Source organism: Trichechus manatus, unplaced genomic scaffold (assembly GCF_000243295.1).
Source record: "Trichechus manatus latirostris isolate Lorelei unplaced genomic scaffold, TriManLat1.0 scaffold00120, whole genome shotgun sequence".
Classification (NCBI taxonomy): Eukaryota; Metazoa; Chordata; class Mammalia; order Sirenia; family Trichechidae; genus Trichechus; species Trichechus manatus.
Window position 1 is genome coordinate 7621309 of NW_004444056.1, and position 12982 is coordinate 7634290.

General features: G+C 40.7%; 1 protein-coding gene across 1 annotated transcript in view; it reads right to left on the bottom strand.

Annotated features, from left to right (window-relative positions):
* The window catches only part of LOC101348196 (zinc finger protein 699-like), a 42534-nt gene that overhangs the window by 1073 nt on the left and 28479 nt on the right, over positions 1–12982 (bottom strand). The window contains exons 3-5 of the mRNA XM_023738654.1: positions 3934–4060; positions 2771–2921; positions 7–957 (exon numbers count right to left, since the gene is read on the bottom strand). Of these exons, the coding sequence (XP_023594422.1) occupies positions 7–957; positions 2771–2921; positions 3934–4060 (1229 nt within the window). The remainder of the gene's footprint in view (positions 1–6; positions 958–2770; positions 2922–3933; positions 4061–12982) is intronic.

Sequence of the window (12982 nt, forward strand, 5' to 3'; positions counted from 1 at the left end):
TAAGGCCTCTCACCACTGTGAGTTCTTATATGTGTAGTGAGGTGTGAGGACCGACTAAAGGCTTTTCCACATTCCTTACATTCATAAGGCCTCTCTCCACTGTGAATTCTCATATGCGTCGTTAGGTCTGAGGAGTGACTAAAGGCTTTGCCACATTCCTTACATTCATAAGGCCTCTCACCACTGTGAGTTCTTATATGTTCAGTGAGGTGTGAGGACTGACTAAAGGCTTTGCCACATTGCTTACATTCATAAGGCTTCTCTCCACTATGAGTTCTTATATGTTCAGTGAGGTTTGAGGAGTGACTAAAGGCTTTGCCACATTCCTTACATTCATAAGGCCTCTCTCCACTGTGAGTTCTTATATGTGTAGTGAGGTGTGAGGACCGACTAAAGGCTTTCCCACATTCCTTGCATTCATAAGGCCTCTCTCCACTGTGAATTCTCATATGTATAGTGAGGTTTGAGGACCAACGAAAGGCTTTGCCACATTCCTTACATTCATAAAGCCTCTCACCACTGTGCATTCTTACATGTGCAGTCAGGTCTGAGGACTGACTAAAGGCTTTCCCACATTCCTTACATATATAAGACTTCTCTCCAAAGTGAGTTCTCACAGTTCTAGTCAGGTTTGAGGAATGATGAAAGGCTTTGCCACATTCCTTATACTCAACGGGTTTGTCTCCAGTAAGAGTTCTCACAGGAGTACTGAGGTAAGAGGAACAACTGCAGGGGTCTCCACATTCCTTATGCTGATAGACACTGCATCCAGAGTGAGATTTGATATGATGCTTAAGTGATGAATGATCCATCAAGGACTTTCCACACTCAAGGCATTCAGAAGGATATGTTTCCATAGCAGTTCTTTCGAGCACAGAAAGACTTGGAATACGGCTGAAGGTCTGTCCACACTGACTGTCTTCATTACTTTCACAGAAGTCCTCTACCATATGCCTTCTGTTAAAAATAGGCAGCATGCTGTTGGACACGATTTTTTTTTGTACCATTTCACCATTACCATACACAGCAAACATGTATTTGTTGCCCTGAATTGTCTCATGTTTCATAGATTAAATCATCTGGCAGAGATGCGACCATTATTTTCAGTGTTTCTAAAATACTAGGCTTTGTGATAATTATATATAAGTGAAATATGTTTCAAATATTCAATATCTGACTCACATTTACGAAAATATTGTACTGTAAAAATTCTACAAACACACAATATTAAATCTGGTTTTATATACATATGTAAGATACCTGGATGACACAAAAGGTTTGAGCTCAACTAGAATCTAAAGATTGGTGATTTAAACTCACCCAGCAGCACGAGTCAGAATATCAACAGCAACACATTTGAAATATAGATACGCACAGACACAGACACACACACGTATGTACGTATGTATACACGTTACTCTTCACTTATCAACTATCTCATTAACCGACACTTAACATTTAATAGTAAAAAATCTACTATCTATTCTGGGCATTAATGAGGCAGGTTTCTGGGCACCTTCCTGTGTGCCCACGGCCTCCTGGCAGATGTACAGTCATCATTGAGCCAGCGGGCACCTCTTCTGGGTTTCTATCTCCTATGTGGCCTGACCCTGAGACTCAAAATTGCTATGGATTGGGAAACGAGAAAAGTAAGAGGCATCAAAGAGGGTGTCTGGAAAAAATGCAGGCAAGTTTTAATGACATCCCAAAGTGAGTTGAACTGGATCTGAAGCCTCTGCCTGGTGGGGTCGGGTGCACGGCCAAGCATTCAGTGCCCTTGCAGGAAGCCCTGAGCCTCAGTGACTTGCCAGAACCAGAGGACAGGGCAGGCTCCAGGATCACTCCAGAATCATGAACACAAGGTTTGCAGGGGTGGGAGTAGAGCTCTGGAGGTGGCTCCCTGAGGGAAACTCTTATCCAGCAAAAGAGGAAGCTGAAGCAGTTAAGCCGTGAGCCCTCCAGTCACACAGCCTGGCTTTATCCAGCTTTGCCTCCTCCAAGCCTCCTTCTCTGCAGAGGAATACTCCATAACTGGACTTGTCACAGTGATAAGTACATTAGCAAATCTTAGCTGTTGTTTCTATGATCATATTTGATAAAGAATCAGACAAATAGATGGTCTGAAAAGAGGAAAAAAAACCTCCATTTTCGCATAACAACCTAGTCTTTGGAACCTAATCATGTTGATAAGTGAAGAGTAGGCGTATATATATAAATGAGCCCTTGTGGTGCAGTGGTTAAGCGCTCAGCTGTTAATCAAAAGGTTGGTGGTTTGAACCCACCAGCAGCTCCACAGGAGAAAGACGTAGCAGTCTGCTTTCATAAAGGCACAACCTTGGAAACCCTATGGGGCAGTTCTACTGTCCTATAGGGTAGCTACAAGTAGGAAAAGACTTGACAGCAATCAGTTTATGTGTATGTGTAAATATATATATATATCTATGTACGTGTGTGTGTGCATATGTGTATTTATATATATAGTTGTTGTTAGGTGCTATCGAATCGATTCCAGCTCATAGTGACCCCATGTGACAGAACAGAACTGCCCCATAGGGTTTTCTTGGCTGTAAATATTATGGAAGCAGATTGCCAGGTATTTCTCCTGCAGAGGTACTGGGTGGGTTCGAATTGCCAATCTTTTGCTTAGCAGTCAAGTGTTTAACCATTTGTCCCACCTGAGCTCCTTAGGTATATAAATACTTTAATGTCATGATATCTTCTTAAGACTCTCTTCTGAAGCACTGCTGTCTCTCATGTAAATGATACTCACCTCACATGTGTTTTCTGGTTGTTATTCTGATCTTCAGTGCTATGAAATTCATGGATTTCTCCTACCATCGAGGACCAGGTGTCATTTCTCATGAATTGCACTATTATATTTTCACTGGATAGCTTTTCTCCATCATTAAGATTTCGAGAAACTGACCCAATGATATAATGCGAGGTTCATAATATGAAACAAAAAGGATAGAAATTACTCAGAGGGAAAAGGTAGCTGTGAACAAGGAAACACTCTGACACATTTTGCTGTTTCAGTACTTTGGCAATGGTCAAAAAGCAATTTACTAGGAAATACTTCCATGAAGATAGAAGGTGATGGTGACATAAATAATGTGTAATTAGAAGAGCAAAGAAGAAAGGTATTGGACACAATGCACATGGAACATTAAAAGAGAAAAAGGGGACAGTCTTTCTCCATGAACCAGGTGTGTTAGGACTGATGAAAATCAGAAAAGCAAGCTCAGGTATCTGTGAAGTACATCCTCCTCAACCCAAAAGAGACTTTTTCTAACTTATTTTTTCAAATCTCATTCCTTCCATGCAGCCTTGGTCCCTCAAAGGATTCTTGCCTACTGGCGCCTCCCTTCCCCCCCACCCCCACACAGTGGTCCTTGATGAGTGCTATCTGCACTCTCCTCAGGTCTTCCTCTTGCTGAGAGAACAAATGTGTGTAGCTGACATGGTGCTCATGGAGAACCATATCATTAGGGAAGACAGGGAGAAGCAATGAACACTTCCCTGACACTGAGCCAATACTTTGGCCCTCAGGGTCTCTGGAGATGGCAGGTATGAATTTATTTGTAGCAAAATAATCATGTCAAACTTGTAATAAACACAGTAAGACTCCTTATAAGGTCCCAGACCACAAATATTCTCTCTGTGCTCCAAAGAAACCCCTAAAGTCAATCCTCACATTTACAACATTTAAAGAGCCTTAAGGCTTTTAACCACAATTCAAAGGAGAAGTCAGTTTAATACATAGAGCTTTGTATTCATGGGGAAGCCAGAATATGCATGTTCCAGAGACCAAATAACCATACTTGTCTTATTTAACAATGTATTCCCATTCCTCAGCCCACATACTGGAGTAACATTGATGAGTATGACTAAACTCAATAAAAAATAAATTTAATAAAATAAAGCCATCCATACCTACTGAGGCCAGGTTTCTGAAGGTTTCCATCATCACATCTCTGTAGAGTTTCCTCTGAGAAAGATCCAGCAATGCCCACTCCTCCTGGGTAAAGTCCACAGCCACATCCTCAACAGCCACTGAGTCCTAAAACATCCCACATATTCTGGTTCAGCAAGGAACCATGTACTCCAATGTGTGTGAAAGGAAAGGTGAGGCTGACAGTCCTGGGGAACTGAGATTTCATGGGGATTTGACACAGGGTTCTGTGTTCTACTAAGGTCTACTCTAAGGTTTAGCTATCAGTCTCATCCCTTCACTGTCTGCATTCACTTTCTCACTGATTGCATCCTGTGTCATCGACTCAACAAAACTTCCAACACAATGAACTTCTCCACAGTTCCACAATTCAATCTCATTCCTCTCTATCTTTATTGTCTAGAACAGTAAGAACATATAGCATAAATCAGAGAAATTCTGTACAACAAAGGCCGTATTTCCACATTCAGATCATCTCTTCCTTGTGGTAAAAAATAAATGAAAAATAAAAAAATTTCACTTCCTTGCACAGGATCCATCAAAATATTTAACAAAACGTGAAGCACAGGGTGAAAGTAGGATGAGACATTAACAACCGGGAAACACTGTAAGACTGGCAATTTTTCTTTTTGCCCCTCACCAACCATGGGAGACACACTGGCCTCCACAAAGTGGCAACCCAAGGCCCTGAGCCTGTCGTATTTTCTTAACTCCAAGTGATCAAAAGCTGACAGGATCACCTGCTGAAAAGAGAATATTTTGGAGAATTATGAATTTTTACGTATCTGTCACCTGTTTTTCAATAACACTAAAGTTGCACTGTCAGACAAGAGTACTGAAAAGGTAAATGGAGCTCAACTGAAAGACAGGAAACAAGCATCTAGGTATCATCAGAATTTTCAATCTTTGAGACCCAAAGCTACTGTACAGCAATTAGTGACTCTCCAACACACACACACCCAGACACCCACACAAAAACATGCCAACGTTACAAGATGACAAAGAGCTCAACCTCTGAAGAACCAGAATAGCATGTCCTTGTGTTTGCTGACAGTGGACAAGAGATTAAGATTCAAATTTTCTATTAAGTTCATTGATGTGCAGGAGATTTAGCTGTTAAACTGCTCGTGCATCCTTGACTTAAACAAAAACCCTCTAAACGCTCCACTCCAAAATCTTCTCACGTGTTCAGCCCTTGGAAGGCATGCAAGCATGACCACCTGAACCCTGACCACCGACATCGTCTGGGCTGCAGGACTGGCCTCTGTAAAATAACATCAACCCTCTACCTCCCACATGTACTGAGGACACAAAAGGCTGCTACACTCTACTTTCAATGCTAAAATTTTACTGAACAGCCAAGCAGCTATAGAACAGATAGGCTATGGGGCAAAGTGAGCTGTCAAGGTCATCCCTAATCAATGCTGGCATGATAGTGTCACAGCCAACACTGATCCAGTGCCACATTCAAAAGTCCTCTCCACTGCAGTGCTACAGATTACATATTTTAAGGCCATTAAAAACTCTAACTTCAAATCCAAAATATATCCATTTATTGAGCAACTATAATATTTAAAGGGATTTGCAAAAAGCTTTCCCCACACTAGCTCATTTATTTCTCATATCTCTCCTAAGTAGATATTGCTCCAAATGGGTTATAGCTGAGGAAAGTTACAATCAATCACACATTCAATACTGCCCAAAAGGTATGTTGCTGAGCCAGGGTCAGAATGCAGGTCAATGTGCTTTAGAGACTAACTTCTTGACAAGTACATTTCTAAGAGAAACTAGGAATGACCTGGCAGTCTACTTCGGAAAAAATTGGCCAGGGAAAAACCTTACGAATACCAGCAGAACATTGTCTGGTATAGTGCTGGTAGATGAGCCCCTCAGATTGGAAGGCACTCAAAAGACTGGGGAAGAGCTGCCTCCTCAAAGTAGTTGTTGTTATGTGCCGTCAAATCAGAAGTGACTCATAGCAATCCTACAGAATACAGAACTGCCCCATAGGGTTTCCAAGGAGTGGCTCGTGGACTCAAACTGCTGACCTTCTGGTTAGCAGCCCAGCTCAATGCGCCACCAGGGCTTCCCTTAAAGTAGAGTCCACCTTAATGACGTGGATGGAGTAAACCTTCATTTGTTGAAGTGCCACAACTCAAAATAAGAAGAGCTACAAACATCCATTAATAATTGAAAAATGGAATGTCCGAAGTATCAACCTAGGAAAATTGGAAGTTGTCTAAAAATGAAATGGAACACACATAAATCAATATCCTAGGCATTAGTGAGCTGAAATGGACTGGTATTGGCCATTTTGAATCAGACAATCATATGGTCTACTATGCCAGGAAAGGCAAATTGAAAAGGAATGGTATCACATTCATTGTCAAAAGAACATTTTGGGATCTATCCTGAAGTACAATGCTGTCAGTGATAGGATAAAATCCATATGCATACGAGCAAGACCAGTTAATACGACGACTGTTCAAATTTACCCACCAACCACTAACGCCAAAGATGAGGAAATTGAAGACTTTTACCAACTTCTGCAGTCTGAAATTGATCAAATATTCAATCAAAGCACACTGATAATTACTGGTGAATGGAATGCAAAAGTTGGAAATGAAGAATTGGTAGTTAGAAAATATGGCTGTCATGGTTTGAATTATGTCCCCCCAAAAATGTGTGTATCAATTTGGCTGGGCATGATTCCCGGTATTGTGTGATTTTCCCATGTGTGGTAAATCCTGCCTCTATGATGTTAATGAGGGAGGATGGGCGGCAGTTGTGTTAGTGAGGCAGGACTCAATTTACAAGACTGGACTGTGTCCTGAGGCAATCTCTTGAAATATAAAAGACAGAAGTGAGCAGTGAGACAGGGGGAACTCAAACCATCAAGAAAGCAGTGCCGGGAGCGGAGCGCGTCCTTTGGACTGGGGTCCCTGTGCAGAGAAGCTCCTAGTCCGGGGGATCACTGAAGAGAAGAAGGCCGACAGAGAGAAAAAGGCTTCCCCTGGAGCTGACACCCTGAATTTGGACTTTTAGCCTACTTTAACTGTGAGGAAACAAACTTCTCTTCATTAAAACCATCTACTTGTGGTGTTTCTGTTACAGCAGCACTAGATGACTAAGACAATAGCCTTGGTGCTAGAAATGACGCCAGAGATCCCATGATAGAATTTTGCAAGACCAACAACTTCTTACATTGCAAACTTTTTTTTTCAACAACATAAACGACAACTATACACGTGGACCTCGCCAGATAGCGAGGAATCAAATCGACTACAGGAATCAAATCGACTACATCTGTGGAAAGAGACAATGAAGAAGCTCAGTATCATCAGTCAGAACAAGGCCAAGGGCCGACTGTGGAACAGACCATCAACTGCTCATATGAAAGTTCAAGCTGAAAGCTTAAGAAAATTAGAGCAAGTACACAAGAGTCAAAATACAAACTTGAGTATATTCCACCTGAATTTAGAGATCATCTCAAGAATAGATTTGACACGCTGAAACACTAACAACCAGACCAGACGAGATGTGGAATGACATCGAGGACACAGTACATGAAGAGAGCAAAAGGTCATTAAAAAGACAAGAAAGAAAAGACCAAAATGGATGTCAGGAGAGACTCTAAAACTTGCTCTTGAACGTAGAGTAGCTAAAGTAAAGGAAGAAATGATGAAGTAAAAGAGCTGAACAGAAGATTTCAAAGGGCAGCTCAAGAAAACAAAGTATTATACTGAAATGTACAAAGATTTAGAGTTAAAAAACCAAAAGGTAACAACATGTTTAGCATTTCTCAGGCTGAAAGAACTGAAGAGAAAATTCAAGCCTTGAGTGGTAATACTGAAGGATTCTATGGGGAAATTATTGAATGCCTCAGGAAGTATCAGAAAAAGATGGAAGGAATACACAGTCACTGTACCAAAAAGAAGTGGTAGACATTCAACCATTTCTGGAGGTAATATATGATCAAGAACCAATGGTCCCGAAGGAAGACGTCCAAGCTGCACTGAAGGGAATGGTGAAAAATAAGCCTCCAGGAATTGACAAAATACCAAATGAAATGTTTCAACAAATGGATGCAGCACTAGAGGTGCTCATTCATCTATGTCAAGAAATTTGAAAGACAGCTTCCAGGCCAATAAACTGGAAGAGACCCATATTTGTGCCCATTCCAAAGGTGATCAAACAGAATGCAGAAATTATCGAACAATATCATTAATATAACGCACAAGTAAAATTTTGCTGAAGATCATTCAACAGCAGTTGCAGCAGTACATCATCAGGAAACTATCAGAAGTTTAAGACAGATTCAGAAGAGGGCACGGAATGAGGGATATCATTGCTGATATCTGATGGATCTTGGTTCAAAGCAGAGAATATCAGAAAGAGGTTTACCTATGTTATATTGATTACACAAAAGCAGTTGACTCTGTGGATCATAACAAATTATGGATAACATTTCGAAAAATGGGAATTCCAGAATACTTAACTGTGCTCACGAAGAACATGTACATAGAACAAGAGGCAGTCGTTCAAACAGAACAAGGGGATACTGGGTGAACTAAAGTCAGGAAAGGTGTGCATCAGGGTGTATCCTTTCACCACACTTATTCAATCTGTATGCCAAGTAAATACTCTGAGAAGCTGGACTGTATAAATAAGAATGTGGCATCAGAATTAGAGGAAGACTCATTAGCCTGCGATACAAAAATGACAAAACCCTGCTTGCTGAAAGTGAAGAGGACTTCAGCACTTATTGATGAAGATTAAAGACTACAGCCTTCAGTATGGACTGCACCTCAACATAAAGAAAACAAAAATCCTCACAAGTGGACCAACAAGCAATATTATGATAAAGATTGAAGTTGTCAAGGATTTCATTTTACTTGGATCCACAATCAACGCCCATGCAAGCAGCAGTCAAGAAATAAAACAATGTATTGCGCTGGGCAAATTTGCTGCAAAAGATCTCTTTATTTTTGTACTGTACCTTAGACGAAGGTTTACAGAATAGTTTCTCATTAAACAGTACAAATATTGTTTTATAACAATGGTTAACCCTACGACATGTCAACCCTGTCCCTTCTCAACCTTGGGTTCCCTATTACCAGCTTTCCTGTCCTCTCCTGCCTTCTAGTCCTTGTTCCTGGACTGCTGTGTCCCATTAGTCTCATTTTGTTTTATGGAGCTGTCTAATCTTTGGCTGAATGGTGAACCTCGGGAGTGACTATATTACTGAGCTAAAAGGGTGTCCTAAGGCCATACTCTTGGGGTTTCTCCAGTCTCTGTCAGGCCAGTAAGTCTGGTCTTTTTTTGTGAGGTAGAATTTTGTTCTAGATTTTTCTCCAACTATGACCGGGACGCTCTGCTGTGATCCCAGGAAAGACCTCTTTAAAGTGTTAAAAAGCAAAGATGTCACTTTGAGGACTAAAGTGAACCTTCCCCCCGCAAAAAAAAACAAACCCATCGCCATCGAGTTGATTCCAACTCATAACGACTCTATAGAACATAGTAGAACTGCCCACTTCCAAGGAGCAGCCAGTGGATTCAAACTGCTGACCTTTTGGTTAGCAGCCTGAGCTCTTAACCACTGTGCCACCATGACTGACCCAAGCCATGGTATTTTCAATTGCCTCATATGCATGCAAAACCTAGACAGTGAACACAGAAGATCGAAGACGAACTGACACCTTTGAATCGTGGTGTTGTTGAAGAATGTTAAATATACTATGGAATGCCAGAAGAACAAACAAACCTGCCTTCAAAGAAATACAGCCAGAATGCTCCTTGGGGGCAAGGATGGCAGACTTCATCTGCCGTACTTTGGACATGTCATCAGGAGGGACCCATCCCTGGAGAAGGACACCATTCTTAGTACAGGGTCAGCGAAAAAGAGGAAGGCCCTCAACAAGGTGGATCGACAGGGTTGCTGCAACAGAGGGCTCAAGCATAATAACGATTGTGGGGATGGTGCAAGACCAGGTAGTGTTTCGTTCTGTTGTACATGGTGTTGCTATGAGTCATACCAACTAGAGGGCACCTAACAACAACCCATCTCTGCTCATATGCCTACAGTGTGCTTGTTTCTTCTGGCTGTTAATCCTCAATTACATGGATGATCTAGAGCCTGCTGGGCAGTAGGGAGATGGGGCAAAGCAAACATCCTATTCAATACAGACAACCTGGAGCTCCTTCCCCTGGCAAAGCCCTATACCTTAGGCAAGACTGCTCACTTTCAGGCCCTTACATCTGGCTCTTTCATTTATTAAAATTGGTTTAGGTAATATTGACACAGCCTACTTCACATAGGCAAATCAGATACAGCACTGAACAAAGCGGAAATATCTGGATGCACGTGGATCATAACTACACTGAATGTGGGCAGTAAATAAATGCAATATAATGTCAAGTACCCTGGATGGCACAAGTAGTTAAGCGCTTGACTGAAAGTGAAAGGCTGGTGGTTCAAAGCCACCCTGACGTTCCTTGACAGGCCTGAAAATTTGCTCTGAGAAATCACAGCCTTAAAAATTCTATGAAGCAGTTCTACTCTGCACACATGGGATCGCTATGAGTCGGAACAGACTCCACAGCAACTAACAACAACATAATGTTGCATGATGGTAAGGTCTACGAAAAATGCAACTCAGGGAATAAAGCAGTTAACACAAGCATATTTACCATTACCGAGTTGATGCAGAGAAAGGCAAAATAATCACGTTCAGCAACACTAGCTAGTAAAACCTGGCTTGGTAAGGAAACAAAATTGCCTCTTCAATTCTAAAAACTTGGAAGTGTTCTATGATGATTTTGCAAACACTCATATAGATTTCCGATGCTCATCAACTTCAGCAACTCCCAACAGAGAGGAATAGGAGTCAAAAAGCACTACTGACCTTCATGGCTGGGAAAGGGAAGGCACTGGTTATTCACCAAATGAAAAGGTCATTAGCAAACGGTAAACATGTAAACTGGGGAACTGGAAGAATAAAAGCAGCATGAATAAATACTATCAACAAAGTAAAACAAAACAAACAATAGTAATGATACAAAACACAAATGGAGACTTTCAGATTTTGATCCGATATGTAAAGAGCTTGGAAGTCATCACTCCCATCCTCCAGAAAAAAGCTGAACATACTGAACTCAAAGTACTGAGATCCAGGGCAAAAGACTGCCCCTAAAATACATAGGCAGATACAGAGAATCATTCCAGAGCAGAAGCCCAGGAGCAGAGTACCTACGTGTCCCTCCAGTTTTGGGGACACTCATTTGCCTGGAAACCTCAACAGCCTAATTAATTGAATTCATTGAAAACAATGATCAGAGCTAAGACTTGAAAGATGCGAAGGAATTACTGAAGGGATAGCTGAGAATAGACGTTCCAGGAGGAGGAAACGCCAGAGCACAGGCCAGCAGGTGGGAGTGTGTCTCGTACGTTTTAGGGAGACCGAAACCACAGCATGACCAGAGGAGGGTGAGATGCTGGAGAGTAACAGAGGAATTTGGAGAGGGGACTGGAGCCAGTGGGCATATCATGTTCTGGGAAACGTGCTGGCTTCTGAAAAGACTCTGGTTTCTTATCTGAGTGAAATGCAGAGCAATTTTATGCGTTTGATCAGAGATGGAAAATGACATGACAGCTCTTAAAGAACCTGTGTGTAGAGGCAAATGTAAAAGCTGGGAGCCACGTTAGAGGGTTTTGGCCATAATCAGATAAGAAACGATGAAAATGGGCACATACAAAAACTGTACAGCAAAGCACATACGCGCTGAAAACATCAACACTTTTCTAGGAAAAGCAAGTAAAAAACAAGGACATTCATTATTCCATTCCTATTCAATGTTGTCATAGGGATTGCAGCTGACACATACCAAGAAGGAAAAACAAAAAAGGTAAAGAAGTAAGAATGTTAAAGATTACAAACAAGAAAAAAATACCCTATCTCTATTATCAAGTTAAATAATCGTATATGTAGAACCCCCGAAGACGATACAGATGGTTATAGGACTGAGAGTATTCAGATTACAAAATAAGTATCAAGGTAAGGTTTATTTTAAATATTTCATTTATATATACTTGTACCAAAGAGTTAAAAAAATAATTTTAAAATGATATGTTTTTAGTAAGGATAAAAAGTATCAAAAAGGAGTGTAATTAATAAGAGACCCTAATGAGGAAATTATAAAACTTTATTAAACGACACAGAGACTGAAATGAATGATAGTGCATGCTCTTAGATATCTGTTCTCCACGAATAGACCATTATTTCCAGTGCATTTCCATAAAATTCAAACCAATTTTTTTGAACTTCACAAAAAATTCTTCAAAAATGTATATGTAATTGCAAATGTCCACCAACAGCCCAGATATCTAAGAAATGAGGCATGGGCTTGTCTATGTATATTATGTATTTAATTGTATAAATATATATTTACTCTACAAATGGAGCTATAATAAGGTAGATACTACACCATTACAAAAATACATAACAGACGAATAGAAAAAAATAAACAGCCCCAGAAAAGGCCCACCAATCTCAATGGAAAGCTGATTCATGACCCAGCAAGCAGTGCCGGGCAGTGACAGAAAGCACTCACAATTTAATATGTGGAGTGGAATCAACTAACTGGAGTCCCCAGGTTGCATAAACAATTAAGAGCTCAGATACTAAGCAAAAGGTTGGAGGTTGAAGTCCAGGTACAGGCACCTTGGAAGAAAGCTCTGGCTATCTACTTCCAAAAACCAGCCACTGAAAATTCTATGGAGTACAGCTCCACTCTGAAACACACGGGGTTGCCATAAGTCAGAATTAAGTAAAAAGCAAAAGATTTGTTTCTTATGAAATAATTACGTAACTGGAATAGCCTATTCCTATGTACTCCATCTGCAAAAATCAATTCCAAGTAGATTGGCTTTAATTATCAGAATGTAAAATTATAATACTTTCAGAAGATATAACCACATTATCTTACGATGTCAGAACAGAGAAAAAACTCTTAAATAAAAGTAAGACAAAA